The 22,070-nt window shown below is 28.6% G+C and overlaps 4 protein-coding genes across 4 annotated transcripts; all 4 read left to right on the top strand.

Moving 5' to 3' along the window:
• The first annotated feature begins 1,844 nt into the window (after window positions 1–1,844).
• LOC141701637 (histone H3.3-like) lies at window positions 1,845–2,281 on the top strand. Its single transcript, XM_074505269.1, has 3 exons — window positions 1,845–1,916; window positions 2,020–2,096; window positions 2,182–2,281. The coding sequence occupies exons 1-3, from the start codon at window positions 1,845–1,847 to the stop codon at window positions 2,279–2,281; spliced, it is 249 nt and encodes an 82-aa protein (XP_074361370.1).
• Window positions 2,282–8,348: 6,067 nt separating this feature from the next.
• LOC141701639 (histone H3.3-like) lies at window positions 8,349–8,784 on the top strand. Its single transcript, XM_074505270.1, has 3 exons — window positions 8,349–8,420; window positions 8,524–8,600; window positions 8,685–8,784. Exons 1-3 carry the CDS (start codon window positions 8,349–8,351, stop codon window positions 8,782–8,784), a joined length of 249 nt encoding a protein of 82 aa, XP_074361371.1.
• Window positions 8,785–13,876: 5,092 nt separating this feature from the next.
• On the top strand, window positions 13,877–14,591 carry LOC141701640 (histone H3.3-like). Its single transcript, XM_074505271.1, has 4 exons — window positions 13,877–13,948; window positions 14,052–14,128; window positions 14,214–14,304; window positions 14,421–14,591. Exons 1-4 carry the CDS (start codon window positions 13,877–13,879, stop codon window positions 14,589–14,591), a joined length of 411 nt encoding a protein of 136 aa, XP_074361372.1.
• Window positions 14,592–18,612: 4,021 nt separating this feature from the next.
• LOC141701636 (histone H3.3-like) lies at window positions 18,613–19,412 on the top strand. The gene is made up of 4 exons (XM_074505268.1): window positions 18,613–18,684; window positions 18,788–18,864; window positions 18,950–19,040; window positions 19,242–19,412. The coding sequence occupies exons 1-4, from the start codon at window positions 18,613–18,615 to the stop codon at window positions 19,410–19,412; spliced, it is 411 nt and encodes a 136-aa protein (XP_074361369.1).
• The last annotated feature ends 2,658 nt before the right edge of the window (window positions 19,413–22,070 follow it).

Below are 22,070 nucleotides of genomic sequence, written 5' to 3' on the forward strand. Positions count from 1 at the left end.
AACATCATTAAATAACCTGTAATTTACATACACCCGATTTTAGTAAAATATTAGAACATAATAAAATTTTGACATCTATATTTGAAAAAGTAATTTACAATTTCTAAAATTAGCATTTTCTAAATAGTGTAAAATAAGATTGTACATATTCTTAAACCTCGACGTCAAAAATAAATATATATAGATTTAAGTTTATTAATCAATATTGAACATTACTATTCTTTCGGTCGTTAAACTCTGATCATCTCGTTTCACTTTTTAAAAATAATTAACCTCAGCTCGGTTCAGAAAGAACTTGACTTGTTTGCAGCTCGATGAGTTTGATTTGATTTGCAAATGTAACTACCAAGCTCCGTATCATATAATAAGATTATAGTCTTTGTACCATATTAGAACTTTATTACATATGAATTTACACGTACTTTTTATGAATATTTAAAATTAATTGTCGTAAAATATATGTAATTGTATTTTAATTTAAGTTATATATGTGTTAACCAAAGTTTTATATGAGTTTTATTTTTTTATTTTTTTTAATTTTGTAGTTAAAGACAGTTTGCATGCACCTATATATATATATATCTATATATGAATATATAGGTTTAAGATCAAATACAAAATTCTTAAGTACAAGATAACAATTTTTTTGATTCTACTTATATAACACAGGTTAAACATCATTTATTCACTAATAACTTAAATTATAATAAATAAATGTAATTTATTTCTTCGATATCCTTCTCATTCGCCAATACTAAATTAGTTCACCCAAAAAATATTAGGTACAGAAATTATAAAATATTGTTAATTTATTTTGATTTTATTAATAATACCAATTTAAAATTATATATGATATGAATTCAACACATGCATAACTATTGTTTAACACACACGAGTTTGAACTCTAGTTCTGTATTTGTTGAGCATAGCTATAAGAAAATATGAGACTTTCGTAGAAATTTTTGCAACTTTTTCATAAATTATGAAATTTTATGAAAATGTTGTACGTATATAGTAAATATTTTTAAAAATTTTACTCATTTATTGTTAAATGATGTTAAATTCAAGTGATATATGTAATAATCAAAATTTACTCATTTATTGTTAAATGATGTTAAATTCGAGTGATATATGTAATTACCAAAAAAGTTTGTACATAATTTGTACTGGATTTTATAATCAAAATTTATTGGTCGAGTGTGATTAGTCGGGTGAATTTAGTCTAGTTATTAGTAAGCCCATTTGTAAAAATCTACTCTTATTTTTAGAAATTAAAATATTCTTTTTAAATCTTTGCATATTTTGCACACAATCATCTAGATTTTTATTAATTTTAGAATTATTACCATTTTATCTATAAAAGATCCTCGAACCAAATATTTTTGAACACTCCAATAAGAACATGTTGAGTAGGATTTATGATCCGCACCTACCTTTAAGATTGATTATAGACCGTCAGATGGAGGGGGGGAACTCACAAAACTACACTTAAGAGCCGTCAATTCATGTAGAAACTACTAAGCACATCATTAGCAACTTGTAACTGTTAAATCAAATCATAATTCCCCTGCCCCATATATAAAAACAGTTTCCCCCTCCCCATTTGTTCTTCAAACTTTTATATACATCCACTAGGAAGTGATAAAGAGAAAATAAACCTCAAAATATTTGAAGAAGAATTATAGCTAGGTAATTTATTAAGTGACCATTTCTCTTTATTTTTTTCCTCTATATGAAGTACAATTTAAATTTCTTCCCAGGAATTCTAATCTATCTAATTATATGTATGTCATATAGTATTCATCAAAGGTATTGATTGAAAACCATTCTTATTTTATTTTTAGATGGCTCGTACCAAGCAAACTGCTCGTAAATCTATTGGAGGAAAGGTTCCTCGAAAGCCGCTCACACACAAGGTTACATCTTATTAAATGCCTATAATAGAATACATTATGATCTATCTTCTCCTAACTTGATATATCTTCTCCTAACATTACTGTGTTTTGTTCTCCATCACAGGTTGCTCGTATGCGTGCTCCAACAACTGGTGCCTATAGGAAGCCACATAGATACCGCCCTGGAACAGTTGCCCTTCGGTATATATTTATCAATTCATGTTATTTATTGAAACATCATTTCCTGGTTGTTGCCCAAGGCTAATCATACAGTAATTTCTTGTAGTGACATCCGTAAGTATCAGAAGACTACTGAGCTTTTGATATTAAAACTTCCATTCCAGAGGCTTGTACGTGAAATTGCTCAAGGAATTAAGGTTAATTAGTTTTTAGTATATTTTTTCAAATAACTTTACCCAAGAGAAACCTTATTTGAAGGGCTACAAATAAACAGAGTTATTATGAACAATACTGGAGATCGGCCCGTTTAAGTGAACTCAGTTCGTCTCGTCTCCTTAGTCAAAACGATCTTAAACATGAAAATGAGTTCGGATGAGTAAAAGAGTGAAGCCGAGCTTTTTTCTTTTAAACTAGTACTCGGCTCGTTAAAATCAAAATTGCTTGAACTCAGTCCGATTTCGGTAATAATTTAGCTCGGAATCAGCTCGAACTCAGTTAAAATTCTGTTATAATAAATTATTTATAATGATATATATTACAAATGATAAATTATTACTAATCACTAATATATTTATAAATATATTTTTCTCGTCGTTTATTAATAATTTAATTATTATGGAAATGTCGTTCATATTTCGAAATTTAACGCTTAATTTTTTCATAAGAGAACTATCAAACATTGTAATCATGATTTATTTGTCTTCATTTTTTCATAATTTCATGAACATCATTAAATAACCTGTAATTTAGATACACCCGATTTTAGTAAAATATTAGAACATAATAAAATTTTGACATCTATATTTTAAAAAGTAATGTACGATTTCTAAAATTAGCATTTTCTAAACAGTGTAAAATAAAATTGGACATATTCTTAAACCTCGACGTCAAAAATAAATATATATATATTTAAGAAACAGGTGTAGATCGATAATGTTTATATCATTATAAGAAAAAGTTTATTAATCGATATTGAACATTACTATTATTTCGGTCGTTAAACTCTCATCAGCTCGTTTCATTTTTTAAAAATAATTAACCTCGACTCGGTTCAAAAAGAACTTGACTTGTTTGCAGCTCGATGAGTTTGAGTTGATTTGCAAATGTAACTACTAAGCTCCGTATCATATAGTAAGATTATAGTCTTTGTACCATATTAGAACTTTATTACATATGAATTTACACGTACTTTTTATGAATATTTAAAATTAATTGTCGTAAATATATGTAATTGTATTTTAATTTAAGTTATATATGTGTTAACCAAAGTTTTGTATGAGTTTTATTTATTTATTTATTTATTTGTAATTTTGTAGTTAAAGACAGTTTGCATGCACGTATATATATATATATCTATATATGAATATATAGGTTCAAGATCAAATACAAAATTCTTAAGTAAAAGATAATTTTTTTTTGATATAAAATCTATTCTAATTTTATGTTGAGTTCTTCAATATAAATTGGAATAATTTAATCCAATAAGGACAAACTGGGTATTTGTACAACATCTCGATAAGTCACTATCTAGTTCTCGATAAGAGTCAAGAAAGTGACATCTGTACTTGAGTTCTCTATAGGTCATGAGACTTCTCTACTAAGCAAATATTAACAGTTCATTATTCACTTTTTGACAAGTCACATCTCTACCCTATAAATACCCAGACATCTCGACATAACCCCTCTTTACGCTTTTGAGATCTCAATTGACCTAGTTTCTGCAAAATTTCACCAATCTCTTTCGTTTCAAGTTTTTTCTTTCTCAAATCACTTACCCACTAAAACCCAAACTCTTTAATGGTTGCTAACAATATGAGAACTGTTATTCCCAAGGATGGAACCAATTATCTGGCTTTTGTGGATCCAACTCAAGAACCTGATAACTTTAAGTGCTTTGTCAAGTTCATTTCTGATTCCTATATTTCAGGAGGATTAACTGTAAACCCAGAGCTCTACCTGGATGTCTTGAACGATTTCTGGAGCACTGTAGTCATGAACACCATTGTTCATGAGAATCAAGTAGTTTCCATGATGGTTAACCGTACAATTAGGGGTATTTTTGCGGAGTTCAATGCCGAGGACATATCCTGACTGTCAAACAGATCCTGATTGGCTTAACATATCCTAATTCCTCTGTCAGATCTTGACGCCTTGATAAATCGATCCCTGACATTGATAATTATTAAAATTTCTCCGCCAATTTATGCTTTGCAGAATAAGCATAAATTCCAAAGTAATGTCTAGTGCCAAAAACCAAAGAGACAAATTGTAGAGTACAAAGCATACTGTATTTTAGACTTTAATTTTTATATTTATTGATAAACTCTACAGTATCTTTGAACAAAAACTTTAAATCTATCATCAAACTTTTTAAACAATATCTCTTCTAATATGATATTCTAGTTTTTCCCATATCCAGATTAATTTGACAGTTGATAGATAGAAGCCCTTAAGTTTATGATGGGAATTCTTTCAATCATTAACTCGTCCAGTGTCACATAACAAGCATTAGAACCATCAGGATTCATGGTTATGTGTCTGTGTAAGAATATTTTCAATAATAGCTCCTCCTTTCTTCATATTGACTTCTTGCCTTTTGAAATTTATGTATGTAGGAATATATGATCCAAATTAATATTGACCATCATCCAATATCTTTTTTCTGATATTGGCAAGAATCATGTTTGACCATAACCTTGAAGTTTCATCTTCAACTCTTAGCAAATAGTGAATGTATTTCAGTTCCTTTGTTGACATGATCATCAGTTCATCAAGTGAAAGAACTTGAATTTGATCATTTTGCAATAAGAGTAAGATCTTCGGTTCAGGTTCTGAACCATCATGTTTGTCAAGTATAATCTTCACAACTTCAAGTCTTTCCAGATGATCAACAATTACTTCCTGACCAGGACTATCAGCAAGAGTTTATATTGGTTCTTAATTTTTGGAAATACTTGAGCTTTTCTTTCTGCTCTTTCATGTAACATCTTCTTATCTGTACTCCTCCATCTATTCATTTCAGGTCTTTTATGCATGTTCCTGTATGCTTGATTTGCTTTGTCAACAGCAATTCTGATTTTTCCTTCCCGTGCTCTTTCTTCTCTGTCAAAAACCATTTCTTCTTCCTTGAAGTTTTCAGCATTAAAGGCTTCACAATAAGCAGAAAGAATCTGTAAATCCACTCGAAATAGAATTTCTTCTTCTTCAAATTTAACAGAATGAGGAGTTATTATCACTCTATCAGTATCAGGAAAAGAATCAGAACTTGTTTCTTTGTTGTCAGGAATTGAACTTGGAGTAACACGAGCAGTTTCTAAATTAGATCCATGTGATCTACCCTTAGAGACTTGAGTTGAGTGTGTAGTTTGATTTTGAATTCCAGTTCCAATTTGAACTATCACAACATCAGAGGACTTCTTTGCTTGCTTATCACCATCATTGGAATTGGTATTCTCCTCGAAACTGATTCAGGTTGACACTTTATCTTTGGTACTATCTCCCCCTTTTGGGCATCTAGACTTTGTAGAAGAGAGAGAATAACATCCAACTTAGAATTTGTTGTAGTCTGACTTGCTTCCAGAGCTGCGAGCTTCTCACAAATTTGATCCTGCTTAGCTTCCATGCAGAACATCCTCTTGATCAAGCCATTATGTTTGTTTATTCCTTTAATAATCACTGAAAAATCAACAATATTTTCTCTAAGATCAACATTATCTTTCTTGAGTGTAGAGATAGAAGAATGCAATCCTTTAACTAAAACTGTTGCGGCATTGATAGATGCTTTCATATCAGAATTAGAAACCAAATGAACAGAATGATCAACTAAAGTCTGAGCAGATTCCAGAGAGATCTTCTCACTTGGTAGTCCCAAGAGTGATTCCATTCATAAGCCCTATGAGTATTAAGAGTGGGAGCATGACCAGATGATGAACCAAAAATAGACAATTTAAACTCGAAATCGCTTGGACTTAGTCCGGTTTCGGTAATAATTTAGCTCGGAATCAGCTCGAACTAAGTTAAAATTCTGTTATAATAAATTATTTATAATGATATATATTACCATTGATAAATTATTACTAATCAATAATATATTTATAAATATATTTTTCTCGTCGTTTATTAATAATTTAATTATTATGGAAATGTCGTTCATATTTCAAAATTTAACGCTTAATTTTTTCATAAGAGAAGTATCAAACATTGTAATCATGATTTATTTGTCTCCAATTTTTTCATAATTTCATGAACATCATTAAATAACCTGTAATTTACATACACCCGATTTTAGTAAAATATTAGAACATAATAAAATTTTCACATCTATATTTTAAAAAGTAATGTACGATTTTTAAAATTAGCATTTTCTAAATAGTGTAAAATAAAATTGGACATATTCTTAAACCTCGACGTCAAAAATAAATATATATAAATTTAAGAAACAAGTGTAGATCGATAATGTTTATATCATTATAAGAAAAAGTTTATTAATCAATATTGAACATTACTATTCTTTCGGTCGTTAAACTCTGATGATCTCGTTTTATTTTTTTAAAAATAATTAACCTCGGCTCGATTCATAAAGAAATTGACTTGTTTGCAGCTCGATGAGTTTGATTTGATTTGCAAATGTAACTACTAAGTTCCGTATCATATAGTAAGATTATAGTCTTTGTACCATATTAGAACTTTATTACATATGAATTTACACGTACTTTTTATGAATATTTAAAATTAATTGTCGTAAATTTATGTAATTGTATTTTAATTTAAGTTATATATGTGTTAACCAAAGTTTTATATGAGTTTTATTTATTTAGTTTTTTGTAATTTTGTAGTTAATGACAGTTTGCATGTACCTATATATATATATCTATATATGAATATGTAGGTTTTAGATCAAATACAAAATTCTTAAGTACAAGATTACAATTTTTTTGATTCCACTTATATAACTCGGGTTGAACATCATTTATTCACTAATAACTTAAATTTTAATAAATAAATGTAATTTATTTCTTCGATATCATTCTCATTCGCCAATATTAAATTAGGGCACATAATATAATATTTTATTTTTCTTCAAAAAACCAAAAGTTTATTTCTTTAATATAGAAGTGTGCTTAGTCATTACTAAAATTTTGTTAAATTAATATTATATACTTTTCAATTTTCTTTATCAGTTCACCCAAAAAATATTGGGTACAAAAATTATAAAATATTGTTAATTTATTTTGATTTTATTAATAATACCAATTTAAAATTATATATGATATGAATTCAACCCATGCATAACTATTGTTTAACACACACCAGTTTGAACTCTAGTTATGTATTTGTTAAGCACAGCTATAAGAAAATATGAGACTTTCGTAGAAATTTTTGCAACTTTTTCATAAATTATGAAATGTTATGAAAATGTTGAACGTATATAGTAAATGTTTTTAAAAATTTTACTCATTTATTGTTAAATGATGTTAAATTCAAGTGATATATGTAATAATCAAAATTTACTCACTTATTCTTAAATGATGTTAAATTCTAGTAATATATGTAATAACCAAAAAGTTTGTACATAAAAAAGTTTGTACGGGATTTTATAATCAAAAATTATTGGTCGAGCGTGATTACTCGGGTGAATTTAGTCTAGTTATTAGTAAGCCCATTTGTAAAAATCTGCTATTATTTTTAGAAATTAAAATATTCTTTTTAAATCTTTGCATATTTTGCACACAATCATCTAGATTTTTATTAATTTTAGAATTATTACCATTTTATCTATAAAAGATCCTCGATCCAAATATTTTTGAACACTCCAATAAGAACACGTTGAGTAGGATTTATGATCCGCACCTACCTTTAAGATTGATTATAGACCGTTAGATGGAGGGGCGGGGAACTCACAAAACTACACTTAAGAGCGGTCAATTTATGTAGAAACTATGAAGCACATCATTAGTAACTTGTAACTGTTAAATCAAAATATAATCCCCCTGCCCCATATATAAAAACAGTTTCTCCCTCCCCATTTGTTCTTCAAACCTTTATATACATCTTCACTACGAAGTGATAATGAGAAAATAAACCTCAAAATATTTGAAGAAGAATTATAGCTAGGTAATTTATTAAGTGACCATTTCTCTTTATTTTTTTCCTCTATATATATAAAGTACAGTTTAAAGTTCTTCCCATGAAATCTGATCTATCTAATTATATGTATATCATATAGTATTCATCAAAGGTATTGATTGAAAACCATTCTTATTTAAGTTTTAGATGGCTCGTACCAAGCAAACTGCTCGTAAATCTAGTGGAGGAAAGGTTCCTCGAAAGCAGCTCACACACAAGGTTACATCTTATTAAATGCCTATAATACAATACATTATGATCTATCTTCTCCTAACTTGATATATCTTCTCCTAACATTTCTGTGCTTTGTTCTCTATCACAGGTTGCTCGTATGCGTGCTCCAACAACTGGTGCCTATAGGAAGCCACATAGATACCACCCTGGAACAGTTGCCCTTCGGTATATATTTATCAATTCATGTTATTATTGAAACATCATTTCCTGGTTGTTGCCCAAGGCTAATCATACAGTAATTTCTTGTAGTGAGATCCGTAAGTATCAGAAGACTACTGAGCTTTTGATATTAAAACTTCCATTCCAGAGGCTTGTACGTGAAATTGCTCAAGGAATTAAGGTTAATTAGTTTTTAGTATATTTTTTCAAATAACTTTACCCAAGAGAAACCTTATCTTTGTGTATCGCATGTGCCAAATTTATTTCTAATTTGCAATAGTGAATTTGTTGTAGTCTGACTTGCTTCCAGAGCTGCGAGCTTCTCAGAAATTTGATCCTGCTTAGCTTCCATGCTGAACATCCTCTTGATCAAGCCATTACGTTTGTTTGTTCCTTTAATAATCACCGAAGAATGCAATCCTTTAACTAAAACTGTTGTGGCATTGATAGATGCTCTCATATCAGAATTAGAAACCAAATGAACAGAATGATCAACTAAAGTCTGAGCAGATTCCAGAGAGATCTTCTCACTTGGTAGTCCCAAGAGTGATTCCATTCATAAGCCCTATGAGTATTAAGAGTGGGAGCATGAACAGATGATGAACCAAAAATAGACAATTTAGATACTTTTATTCCAGCTTTCAGAGCAGCATCATCAGGATTATCATCATCATCATCAGAATCATCAGACTCAGCATCATCACCAGAATATTTCTCAGGAACATCAAAATTAGTGTGAGGAACTATGCCTTTGAGCTTTAAATCAGGATTTGACTTAGAAGGCTTAGTTGCCTGTGATGATCCTTAAATACTACTAGAAAAAGATCAATATACACCAGTTCTGAACTGATGTCTATTTCCTTCAAAACCAATGTCTACACGGGTGTAGAGAAAAGTATTTTTTTTCACATCAGTCCAAAACTGATATGAAATGTCATCTCAGATATCAGTTCCTTTAATTTCACATCGGTCCCGAATCGTTGTTAAAAATCACCCCAGGCATCAGCTCCTTGCAAATATTGATGTCAAATATGTACATAAACATCAGTTTTAGGCGATGTCTGGTTAATATACATCAGCTATAAACTAATGTCTGGTTATTTAAAAACTGATGTTTTCGTAGCTGTAGAGAATGGGCTTTTTATATCAATTTTTTAAAAACATTTATTATGTAGATAAACATTTTATACATAATTTATAGTTATATAAACTGATGTTAAATATTTGACTGATTAAATTATATACATACAAAAAAATAGATAAAATCAAAAACCAACCAATAGTATTGCATTTGATTAACCAATACATAATTTTCATTACCAAACCAATCCAAAGGATTTCAGTAAACAATAGGAAAATCAAAAACATTAGTAATCAAAGCCTAATTTTCTTAAGAATAATGTCAGAAGCATGCGTTAATAGCATCGGCCATGCCAATTTCGATGTTTGTCTTCTTCAAAGTTGGGGCATCATTGTCACCATATCCAGTCAAACCACAAGTATGCTTCATCTCCTACAACTTCTTGAAGAATTCGCGTCTTACTTGGCATGTGGGTCCTCGACATGTGGCTGTCCAAATCAACATGTGGGACCATGTTCACTGTGATCATACTCATTTCTCACCGATGTTATTTCCCACCTAGGAATTTCGTCATTTCGTATCGATTTTGGGGCATTTCCTACCAATTCCTCGGTAGGAAATACCCGTTTTTCTTGTATTGTAATATGATATTTTATTTTTCTTAAAAATATCATTTCTTTAATATAGATGTGTGCTTAGCCGTTACTAATTTATTTTAATTAATGTTATATACTTCTCAATTTTCTTTATCTATCACCCATTGGGTACAAGATTATGAAATATTGTTAATTTATTATCATTTTCATAATAATACAAATCTAAAATTATATATATTATATGAATTGAACACATGTATAACTATTCTTTAATACACACAAATGTGAACTCTAATTATGTATTTTTTGAGCACTAGCTATAAGAAAATATCATAATTTCGTACAAAGTTTTGGAATTATTAATAAATTATGAAATATTCTAAAAATGTTGTATGAATAAAATAAATATTTTTAAAAATTTTACTCATTTATTATTAAATGATGTTAAACTCAGGTGATATATGTAATAACCAACAAAATTTGTACCATGTATAAATCTTAGTATGTTTTGCACAGAATCATCTATATTTTCTTTAATTTTTTCCGGTATATGAAGTACAGTTTAAAGTTCTTCCTAGGCATTTTGATCTATCTAATTATTTGTATGCCATTTAGTATTCATAAGAGGTATTGATTGAAAACCATTCTTATTTTAGCAAACCCCATAGTAAATCTAGTGGATGAAAGGTTAAGAGAAAAGCAGCTGGCACACAAGGTTACATATCTTATTAAATGCCTATAATAGAATTAGTATGATCTCTCTTCTCCTAACTTTTCTATAATTGTAAGTTTGAGGATTGATGATTTATGTGGGAGTTATGAAGAAAAAATATATATGTTGATTTAATCTTCAATGAGGACATCCTTTTTCCTTTTGGTATTCAATAATATTAGGAAACAAGATATATTATCACAATGAGGAAATCTGAAATTGTTAAAATGTATTATGAAATTAAAAATAGTATATTTACCTTAAATAAGTTTGTTTTGATAAGAGACACATGAAAAATGAGAATCCAAACTAATAATTTTTTTTTAAAACAAATCACTTTATTCACATCTAATCATTATATTTGTCCCACCTATTCCTCCATTTTTATTCCTTATTGTAAGCTTATTCTAGCTCCTCTTCTCCTACAGCCATGAGATTACCATTCATTTACTCCTCCTTTCTTTGGTCTGCCACTACATATTTCTTATTTTCCCATTTGCCCCTCTCCTACACCAGCATCTCTAATAGAAGCATGATTCAAATCCGAAAATATAGGATGCCGATCTTGAAAACATATGTTGTCTTTAGAATTTGGACATGAACTAAAATATTTTGTGAACATTTTTTTCAAATTATTATTCCTTCAGATTTTATTTGGTGAAATATTGGGTTTTTGACCGAGTCTACTACTACTAGTCTTTTATAAATATAAAAATACAATAATTTTTAGAGAAGAAATAAAGTAAAAATATTTTGGATCGTGAGTCTTAGTTAGTAAACTTAAATAGTTTAATTTTGAATTTAGCACAATATTGATGATGCAATCAAATGTCAATTTGTAAAGATTTGCTCACACATACTAACCACGTCAACAAAAGAAAAACTTGATACCAGAGTTATTCATGAGTAGGGCTACAAATAAACAGAGTTATTATGAACAATACTGGAGATCGGCTCGTTTAAGTGAACTCAGTTCGTCTCGTCTCCTTAGTCAAAACGATCTTAAACATGAAAATGAGTTCGGATGAGTAAAAGAGCCGAGCTTTTTTCTTTTAAACTAGTACTCGGCTCGTTAAACTCGAAATCGCTTGGACTCACTCCGGTTTCGGTAATAATTTAGCTCGGAATCAGCTCGAACTCAGTTAAAATTCTGTTATAATAAATTAGTTATAATGATATATATTACAAATGATAAATTATTACTAATCACTAATATATTTATAAATATATTTTTCTCGTCATTTATTAATAATTTAATTATTATGGAAATGTCGTTCATACTTCAAAATTTAACGCTTAATTTTTTCATAAGAGAACTATCAAACATCGTAATCATGATTTATTTGTCTCCAATTTTTTTATAATTTCACGAACATCATTAAATAACCTGTAATTTACATACTACCCGATTTTAGTAAAATATTAGAACATAATAAAATTTTGACGTCTATATTTTAAAAAGTAATTTACGATTTCTAAAATTAGCATTTTCTAAATAGTGTAAAATAAGATTGGACATAATATTAAACCTCGACGTCAAAAATAAATATATATAGATTTAAGTTTATTAATCAATATTGAACATTACTATTCTTTCGGTCGTTAAATTCTGATCATCTCGTTTCATTTTTTTAAAAATAATTAACCTCAACTCTGTTCAGAAAGAACTTGACTTGTTTATGAGTTTGATTTGATTTGCAAATGTAACTACTAAACTCTGTATCATATAGTAAGATTATAGTCTTTGTACCATATTAGAACTTTATTACATATGAATTTACACGTACTTTTTATGAATATTTAAAATTAATTGTCGTAAAATATATGTAATTGTATTTTAATTTAAGTTATATATGTGTTAACCAAAGTTTTATATGAGTTTTTTTTTAATTTTGTAGTTAAAGACAGTTTGCATGCACCTATATATATATCTATATATGAATATATAGGTTTAAGATCAAATACAAAATTCTTAAGTACAAGATTACAATTTTTTTGATTCTACTTATATAACACGGGTTAAACATCATTTATTCACTAATAACTTAAATTATAATAAATAAATGTAATTTATTTCTTCGATATACTTCTCATTCGCCAATATTAAATTAGTTCACCCAAAAAATATTGGGTACAGAAATTATAAAATATTGTTAAATGATGTTAAATTCGAGTGATATTTGTAATAACCAAAAAAGTTTGTACATAATTTGTATCGGATTTTATAATCAAAATTTATTGGTCGAGTGTGATTAGTCGGGTGAATTTAGTCTAGTTATTAGTAAGCCCATTTGTAAAAATCTACTCTTATTTTTAGAAATTAAAATATTCTTTTTAAATTTTTGCATAATTTGCAAACAATCATCTAGATTTTTATTAATTTTGGAATTATTACCATTTTATCTATAAAAGATCCTCGATCCAAATATTTTTGAACACTCCAATAAGAACATGTTGAGTAGGATTTATGATCCGCACCTACCTTTAAGATTGATTATAGACCGTCAGATGGAGGGTGGGGAACTCACAAAACTACACTTAAGAGCCTCAATTCATGTAGAAACTACTAAGCACATCATTAGCAACTTGTAACTGTTAAATCAAAACATAATCCCCCTGCCCCATATATAAAAACAGTTTCCCCCTCCCCATTTGTTCTTCAAACTTTTATATACATCCACTAGGAAGTGATAAAGAGAAAATAAACCTCAAAATATTTGAAGAAGAATTATAGCTAGGTAATTTATTAAGTGACCATTTCTGTTTATTTTTTTCCTCTATATGAATTACAATTTAAAGTTCTTCCCAGGAATTCTAATCTATCTAATTATATGTATGTCATATAGTATTCATCAAAGGTATTGATTCAAAGCCATTCTTATTTTATTTTTAGATGGCTCGTACCAAGCAAACTGCTCGTAAATCTATTGGAGGAAAGGTTCCTGGAAAGCAGCTCACACACAAGGTTACATCTTATTAAATGCCTATAATAGAATACATTATGATCTATCTTCTCCTAACTTGATATATCTTCTCCTAACATTTCTGTGTTTTGTTCTCCATCACAGGTTGCTCGTATGCGTGCTCCAACAACTGGTGCCTATAGGAAGCCACATAGATACCGCCCTGGAACAGTTGCCCTTCGGTATATATTTATCAATTCATGTTATTTATTGAAACATCATTTCCTGGTTGTTGCCCAAGGCTAATCATACTGTAATTTCTTGTAGGGAGATCCGTAAGTATCAGAAGACTACTGAGCTTTTGATATTAAAACTTCCATTCCAGAGGCTTGTACGTGAAATTGCTCAAGGAATTAAGGTTAATTAGTTTTTAGTATATTTTTTCAAATAACTTTACCCAAGAGAAACCTTATCTTTGTGTATGGTATGTGCCAAATTTATTTCTAATTTGCAATAGTGAATTTGTTGTTACAGAGTGATTTGCGTTTCCAGAGCCATGCATTCCTGGCTCTACAGGAGGCATCGGAGGACTACCTGGTAGGCCTATTCCATGATGCCAACTTGTGTTCAATTCATGCTAAGCGGGTGACAATAATGCCAAAGGACATTCAGCTGGCAAGGAGGATCCGCGGAGAGTGTGCTTAAGCAGTTGATTCTGCAGGAGAGGAGAGCAGTGTAATTAAAATAGTAGTTGTAATTGTAAGTTTGAGGATTGCTGATATATGTGGGAGTGATGAAGAAAAATTATATATGTTGAGTTAATCTTCAATGAGGATGATACCTTTTTCTTTCGGTATTCACTAATATTAGGAAAGAAGATAATTCACAATAATGAGGAAATCCTAAATTATTAAAATGTAATAAGAAATGAAAAATAGTACATTTCCCTTCAATTAGTTTACTTATTAAAATGAGAATCCAAACTAATGAAAATTTAGAAAAAAATGAGAATCCAAACTAATGAAATTTAGTGAAAAAAATTACTTTATTCAAATTTAATATATTTGTACCCTTATTCCTCAATTTCTATTCCTTGTTGTATGTATTACCTCATGAAAGATTGTTCTAGCGAGTAGATGCCACTCACACATTTCTCATTTTCCAATTTGCCCCTCTCACCATCTCTAAAAGCATGGGTCAATTTGACTTTTTTGATAGTCTTTGTTCATAACATTTATTATTTTAATTCAAATTTTGTTATTTTAATTTTGAAAATTATGATATATTGTTTATTTAGTTTGTGTTTTATTAATTTTAATGATTATCAATTTGATATTCAATGGGATCAATACTAAACAAACTCTAGAATTCAGTATGATATATCTCCTAACTTTTCTATAATTGTAAGTTTGAGAATTGATGATTTATGTGGGAGTTATGAAGAAAAAATATATATGTTGAGTTCATCTTCAATGAGGATATGCTTTTTCTTCTTGGTATTCAATAATATTAGGAAAGAAGATAATTTATCACAATGAGGAAATCTGAAATTGTTAAAATGCATTATGAAATTAAAAATAGTATATTTACCTTAAATAAGTTTGTTTTGATAAGAGACACATGAAAAATGAGAATCCAAACTAATAATTTTTTTTTAAATAAATCACTTTATTCACATCTAATCAATATATTTGTCCCACCTATTCCTCCATTTTTATTCCTTACTGTAAGCTTTTTCTAGCTCCTCTGCTCCTACAACCATGAGATTACCATTCATTTACTCCTCCTTTCTTTGGTCTGCCACTACATATTTCTTATTTTCCCATTTGCCCCTCTCCTACTCTAGCATCTCTAATAGAAGCATGGTTCAAATCTGAAAACATAGGATGCCGATCTTGAAAATATATGTTGTCTTTAGAATTTGGACATGAACTAAAATATTTTTTGAACATTTTTTTCAAATTATTATTCCTTCAGATTTTATTTGGTGAAATATTGGGTTTTTAACCGAGTCTACTACTACAAGTCTTTTATAAATATAAAAATACAATAATATTTAGAGAAGAAATAAAGTAAAAATATTTTGGATCCTGAGTCTTAGTTAGTAAACTTAAATAGTTTAATTTTGAATTTAGCACAATATTGATGATGCAATCAAATGTCAATTTGTAAAGATTTGCTCACACACTAACCACCTCAACAAAAGAAAAACTTGATACCACAGTTATTCAAGAGTACGGCTACAAACAAACAGAGTTATTATGAACAATACTGGAGATAGGCTCGTTTAAGTGAACTCAGTTTGTCTCGTCTCCTTAGTCAAAACGATCTTAAACATGAAAATGAGTTTGGATTAGAAAAAGAGTGAAGCCGAGCTTTTTTCTTTTAAACTAGTACTCGGCTCGTTAAAATCCAAATCGCTTGGACTCACTCCGCTTTCGGTAATAATTTAGCTCGGAATCAGCTCGAACTCAGTTAAAATTCTGTTATAATAAATTATTTATAATGATAAATATTACAAATGATAAATTATTACTAATCACTAATATATTTATAAATATATTTTTCTCGTCGTTTATTAATAATTTAATTATTATGGAAATGTCATTCATATTTCGAAATTTAACGCTTAATTTTTTCATAAGAGAACTATCAAACATTGTAATCATGATTTATTTGTCTCCAATTTTTTCATAATTTCATGAACATCATTAAATAACCTGTAATTTACATACACCCGATTTTAGTAAAATATTAGAACATAATAAAATTTTGACATCTATATTTTAAAAAGTAATTTACGATTTCTAAAATTAGCATTTTCTAAATAGTGTAAAATAAAATTGGACATATTCTTAAACCTCGACGTCAAAAATAAATATATATAGCTTTAAGAAACAAGTGTAGATCGATAATGTTTATATCATTATAAGAAAAAGTTTATTAATCAATATTGAACATTACTATTCTTTCGGTCGTTACACTCTGATCATCTCGTTTCATTTTTTTAATAATAATTAACCTCGGCTCGGTTCAGAAAGAACTTGACTTGTTTGCAGCTCGATGAGTTTGATTTGATTTGCAAATGTAACTACTAAGGTCCGTATCATATAGTAAGATTATAGTCTTTGTACCATATTAGAACTTTATTACATATGAATTTACACGTACTTTTTATGAATATTTAAAATTAATTGTCGTAAATTTATGTAAATGTATTTTAATCTAACTTATATACGTGTTAACCAAAGTTTTATATGAGTTTTATTTATTTATTTTTTTGTAATTTTGTAGATAAAGACAGTTTGCATGCACCTATATATATATATAAATATATGAATATATAGGTTCACGATCAAATACAAAATTCTTAAGTACAAGATTACAATTTTTTTGATTCTACTTATATAACCCGGGTTAAATATCATTTATTCACTAATAACTTAAATTTTAATAAATAAATGTAATTTATTTCTTCGATATCCTTCTCATTCGCCAGTATTAAATTAGCACATAATATGATATTTTATTTTTCTTCAAAAAACCAAAAGTTTATTTCTTTAATATAGAAGTATGCTTAGTCATTACTAAAATTTTGTTAAATTAATATTATATACTTTTCAATTTTCTTTATCAGTTCACCCAAAAAATATTGGGTACAAAAATTATAAAATACTGTTAATTTATTTTAATTTTATTAATAATACCAATTTAAAATTATATATGATATGAATTCAACACATGCATAACTATTGTTTAACACACACGAGTTTGAACTCTAGTTATGTATTTGTTGAGCATAGCTATAAGAAAATATGAGACTTTTGTAGAAACTTTTGCAACTTTTTCATAAATTATGAAATGTTATGAAAATGTTGTACGTATATAGTAAATATTTTTAAAAATTTTACTCATTTATTGTTAAATGATGTTAAATTCAAGTGATATATGTAATAACCAAAATTTACTCATTTATTGTTAAATGATGTTAAATTCCAGTAATATATGTAATAACCAAAAAAGTTTGTACATAAAAAAGTTTGTACCGGATTTTATAATCAAAATTTATTGGTGGAGCGTGATTACTTAGGTGAATTTAGTCTAGTTATTAGTAAGCCCATTTGTAAAAATCTTCTATTATTTTTAGAAATTAAAATATTTTTTTTAAATCTTTGCATATTTTGCACACAATCATCTAGATTTTTATTAATTTTAGAATTATTACCATTTTATCTATAAAAGATCCTCGATCCAAATATTTTTGAACACTCCAATAAGAACATGTTGAGTAGGATTTATGATCCGCACCTACCTTTAAGATTGATTATAGACCGTCAGATGGAGGGTGGGGAACTCACAAAACTACACTTAAGAGCCGTCAATTCATGTAGAAACTACGAAGCACATCATGAACAACTTGTAACTGTTAAATCAAAACATAATCCCCCTGCCCCATATATAAAAACAGTTTCCCCCTCCCCATTTGTTCTTCAAACTTTTATATACATCTTCACTAGGAAGTGATAAAGAGAAAATAAACCTCAAAATATTTGAAGAAGAATTATAGCTAGGTAATTTATTAAGTGACCATTTCTCTTTATTTTTTTCCTCTATATGAAGTACAGTTTAAAGTTCTTCCCATGAAATCTGATCTATCTAATTATATGTATGTCATATAGTATTCATCAAAGGTATTGATTGAAAACCATTCTTATTTTATTTTTAGATGGCTCGTACCAAGCAAACTGCTCGTAAATCTATTCGAGGAAAGGTTCCTCGAAAGCAGCTCACACACAAGGTTACATCTTATTAAATGCCTATAATAGAATACATTATGATCTATCTTCTCCTAACTTGATATATCTTCTCCTAACATTTCTGTGTTTTGTTCTCCATCACAGGTTGCTCGTATGCGTGCTCCAACAACTGGTGCCTATAGGAAGCCACATAGATACCGCCCTGGAACAGTTGCCCTTCGGTATATATTTATCAATTCATGTTATTTATTGTAACATCATTTCCTGGTTGTTGCCCAAGGCTAATCATACAGTAATTTCTTGTAGTGAGATCCGTAAGTATCAGAAGACTACTGAGCTTTTGATATTAAAACTTCCATTCCAGAGGCTTGTACGTGAAATTGCTCAAGGAATTAAGGTTAATTAGTTTTTAGTATATTTTTTCAAATAACTTTACCCAAGAGAAACCTTATCTTTGTGTATGGCATGTGCCAAATTTATTTCTAATTTGCAATAGTGAATTTGTTGTTACAGAGTGATTTGTGTTTCCAGAGCCATCTTTGTGTATGGCATGTGCCAAATTTATTTCTAATTTGCAATAGTGAATTTGTTGTTACAGAGTGATTTGTGTTTCCAGAGCCATGCAGTCCTGGCTCTACAGGAGGCATCGGAGGCCTACCTGGTAGGCCTATTCCATGATGCCAACTTGTGTTTAATTCATGCTAAGCTGGTGACAATAATGCCAAAGGACATTCAGCTGGCAAGGAGGATCGGCGGAGAGTGTGTTTAAGCAGTTGATTCTGCCCGAGAGCAGTTTAATTAAAATAGTAGTTGTAATTGTAAGTTTGAGGATTGCTGATATATGTGGGAGTGATGAAGAAAAATTATATATGTTGAGTTAATCTTCAATGAGGAAGATACCTTTTTCTTTCGGTATTCACTAATATTAGGAAAGAAGATAATTCAAATAATGAGGAAATCCTAAATTATTAAAATGTAATAAGAAATGAAAAATAGTACATTTACCTTTAATTAGTTTACTTATTAAAATGAGAATCCAAACTAATGAAAATTTAGAAAAAAATGAGAATCCAAACTAATGAAATTTAGTGAAAAAAATTACTTTATTCAAATTTAATATATTTGTACCCTTATTCCTCAATTTCTATTCCTTGTTGTATGTATTACCTCATGAAAGATTGTTCTAGCCAGGAGATGCCACTCACACATTCCTCATTTTCCAATTTGCCCCTCTCACCATCTCTAAAAGCATGGGTCAATTTGACTTTTTTGATAGTCTTTGTTCATAACATTTATTATTTTAATTCAAATTTTGTTATTTTAATTTTGAAAATTATGATATATAGTTTATTTAGTTTGTGTTTTATTAATTTTGATGATTATACATTTGATATTCAATCGGATCAATACTAAACAAACTCTAGAATTCAGTATGATATATCTCCTAACTTTTCTATAATTGTAAGTTTGAGAATTGATGATTTATGTGGGAGTTATGAAGAAAAAATATATATGTTGAGTTAATCTTCAATGAGGACATGCTTTTTCTTTTTGGTATTCAATAATATTAGGAAAGAAGATAATTTATCACAATGAGGAAATCTGAAATTGTTAAAATGCATTATGAAATTAAAAATAGTATATTTACCTTAAATAAGTTTGTTTTGATAAGAGACACATGAAAAATGAGAATCCAAACTAATAATTTTTTTTAAAACAAATCACTTTATTCACATCTAATCAATATATTTGTCCTACCTATTCCTCCATTTTTATTCCTTAATGTAAGCTTGTTCTAGCTCCTCTGCTCCTACAGCCATGAGATTACCATTCATTTACTCCTCCTTTCTTTGGTCTGCCACTACATATTTCTTATTTTCCCATTTGCCCCTCTCCTTCCCGAGCATCTCTAATAGAAGCATGGTTCAAATCTGAAAACATAGGATGCCGATCTTGAAAACATATGTTCTCTTTAGAATTTGGACATGAACTAAAATATTTTTTGAACATTTTTTTCAAATTATTATTCCTTCAGATTTTATTTGGTGAAATATTGGGTTTTTAACCGAGTCTACTACTACAAGTCTTTTATAAATATAAAAATACAATAATATTTAGAGAAGAAATAAAGTAAAAATATTTTGGATCGTGAGTCTTAGTCAGTAAACTTAAATAGTTTAATTTTGAATTTAGCACAATATTGATGATGCAATCAAATGTCAATTTGTAAAGATTTGCTCACACACACTAACCACCTCAACAAAAGAAAAACTTGATATCACAGTTATTCAAGAGTAGGGCTACAAAAGAGTAGGGCTACAAATAAACAGAGTTATTATGAACAATACTGGAGATCGGCCCTTTTAAGTGAACTCAATTCGTCTCGTCTCCTTAGTCAAAACGATCTTAAACATGAAAATGAGTTCGGATGAGTAAAAGAGTGAAGCCGAGCTTTTTTCTTTTAAACTAGTACTCGGCTCGTTAAAATCAAAATCGCTTGAACTCAGTCCGGTTTCGGTAATAATTTAGCTCGGAATCAGCTCGAACTCAGTTAAAATTCTGTTATAATAAATTATTTATAATGATATATATTACAAATGATAAATTATTACTAATAACTAATATATTTATAAATATATTTTTCTCATCGTTTATTAATAATTTAATTATTATGGAAATGTCATTCATATTTCGAAATTTAACGCTTAATTTTTTCATAAGAGAACTATCAAACATTGTAATCATGATTTATTTGTCTTCAATTTTTTCATAATTTCATGAACATCATTAAATAACCTGTAATTTAGATACACCCGATTTTAGTAAAATATTAGAACATAATAAAATTTTGACATCTATATTTTAAAAAGTAATGTACGATTTCTAAAATTAGCATTTTCTAAACAGTGTAAAATAAAATTGGACATATTCTTAAACCTCGACGTCAAAAATAAATATATATATATTTAAGAAACAGGCGTAGATCGATAATGTTTATATCATTATAAGAAAAAGTTTATTAATCGATATTGAACATTACTATTCTTTCGGTCGTTAAACTCTGATCAGCTCATTTCATTTTTTAAAAATAATTAACCTCGACTCGGTTCAAAAATAACTTGACTTGTTTGCAGCTCGATGAGTTTGAGTTGATTTGCAAATGTAACTACTAAGCTCCGTATCATATAGTAAGATTATAGTCTTTGTACCATATTAGAACTTTATTACATATGAATTTACACGTACTTTTTATGAATATTTAAAATTAATTGTCGTAAATATATGTAATTGTATTTTAATTTAAGTTATATATGTGTTAACCAAAGTTTTGTATGAGTTTTATTTATTTATTTATTTATTTGTAATTTTGTAGTTAAAGACAGTTTGCATGCACGTATATATATATATCTATATATGAATATATAGG

This window comes from Apium graveolens, unplaced genomic scaffold, assembly GCF_009905375.1.
Source record: "Apium graveolens cultivar Ventura unplaced genomic scaffold, ASM990537v1 ctg4271, whole genome shotgun sequence".
NCBI classification, from domain to species: domain Eukaryota; kingdom Viridiplantae; phylum Streptophyta; class Magnoliopsida; order Apiales; family Apiaceae; genus Apium; species Apium graveolens.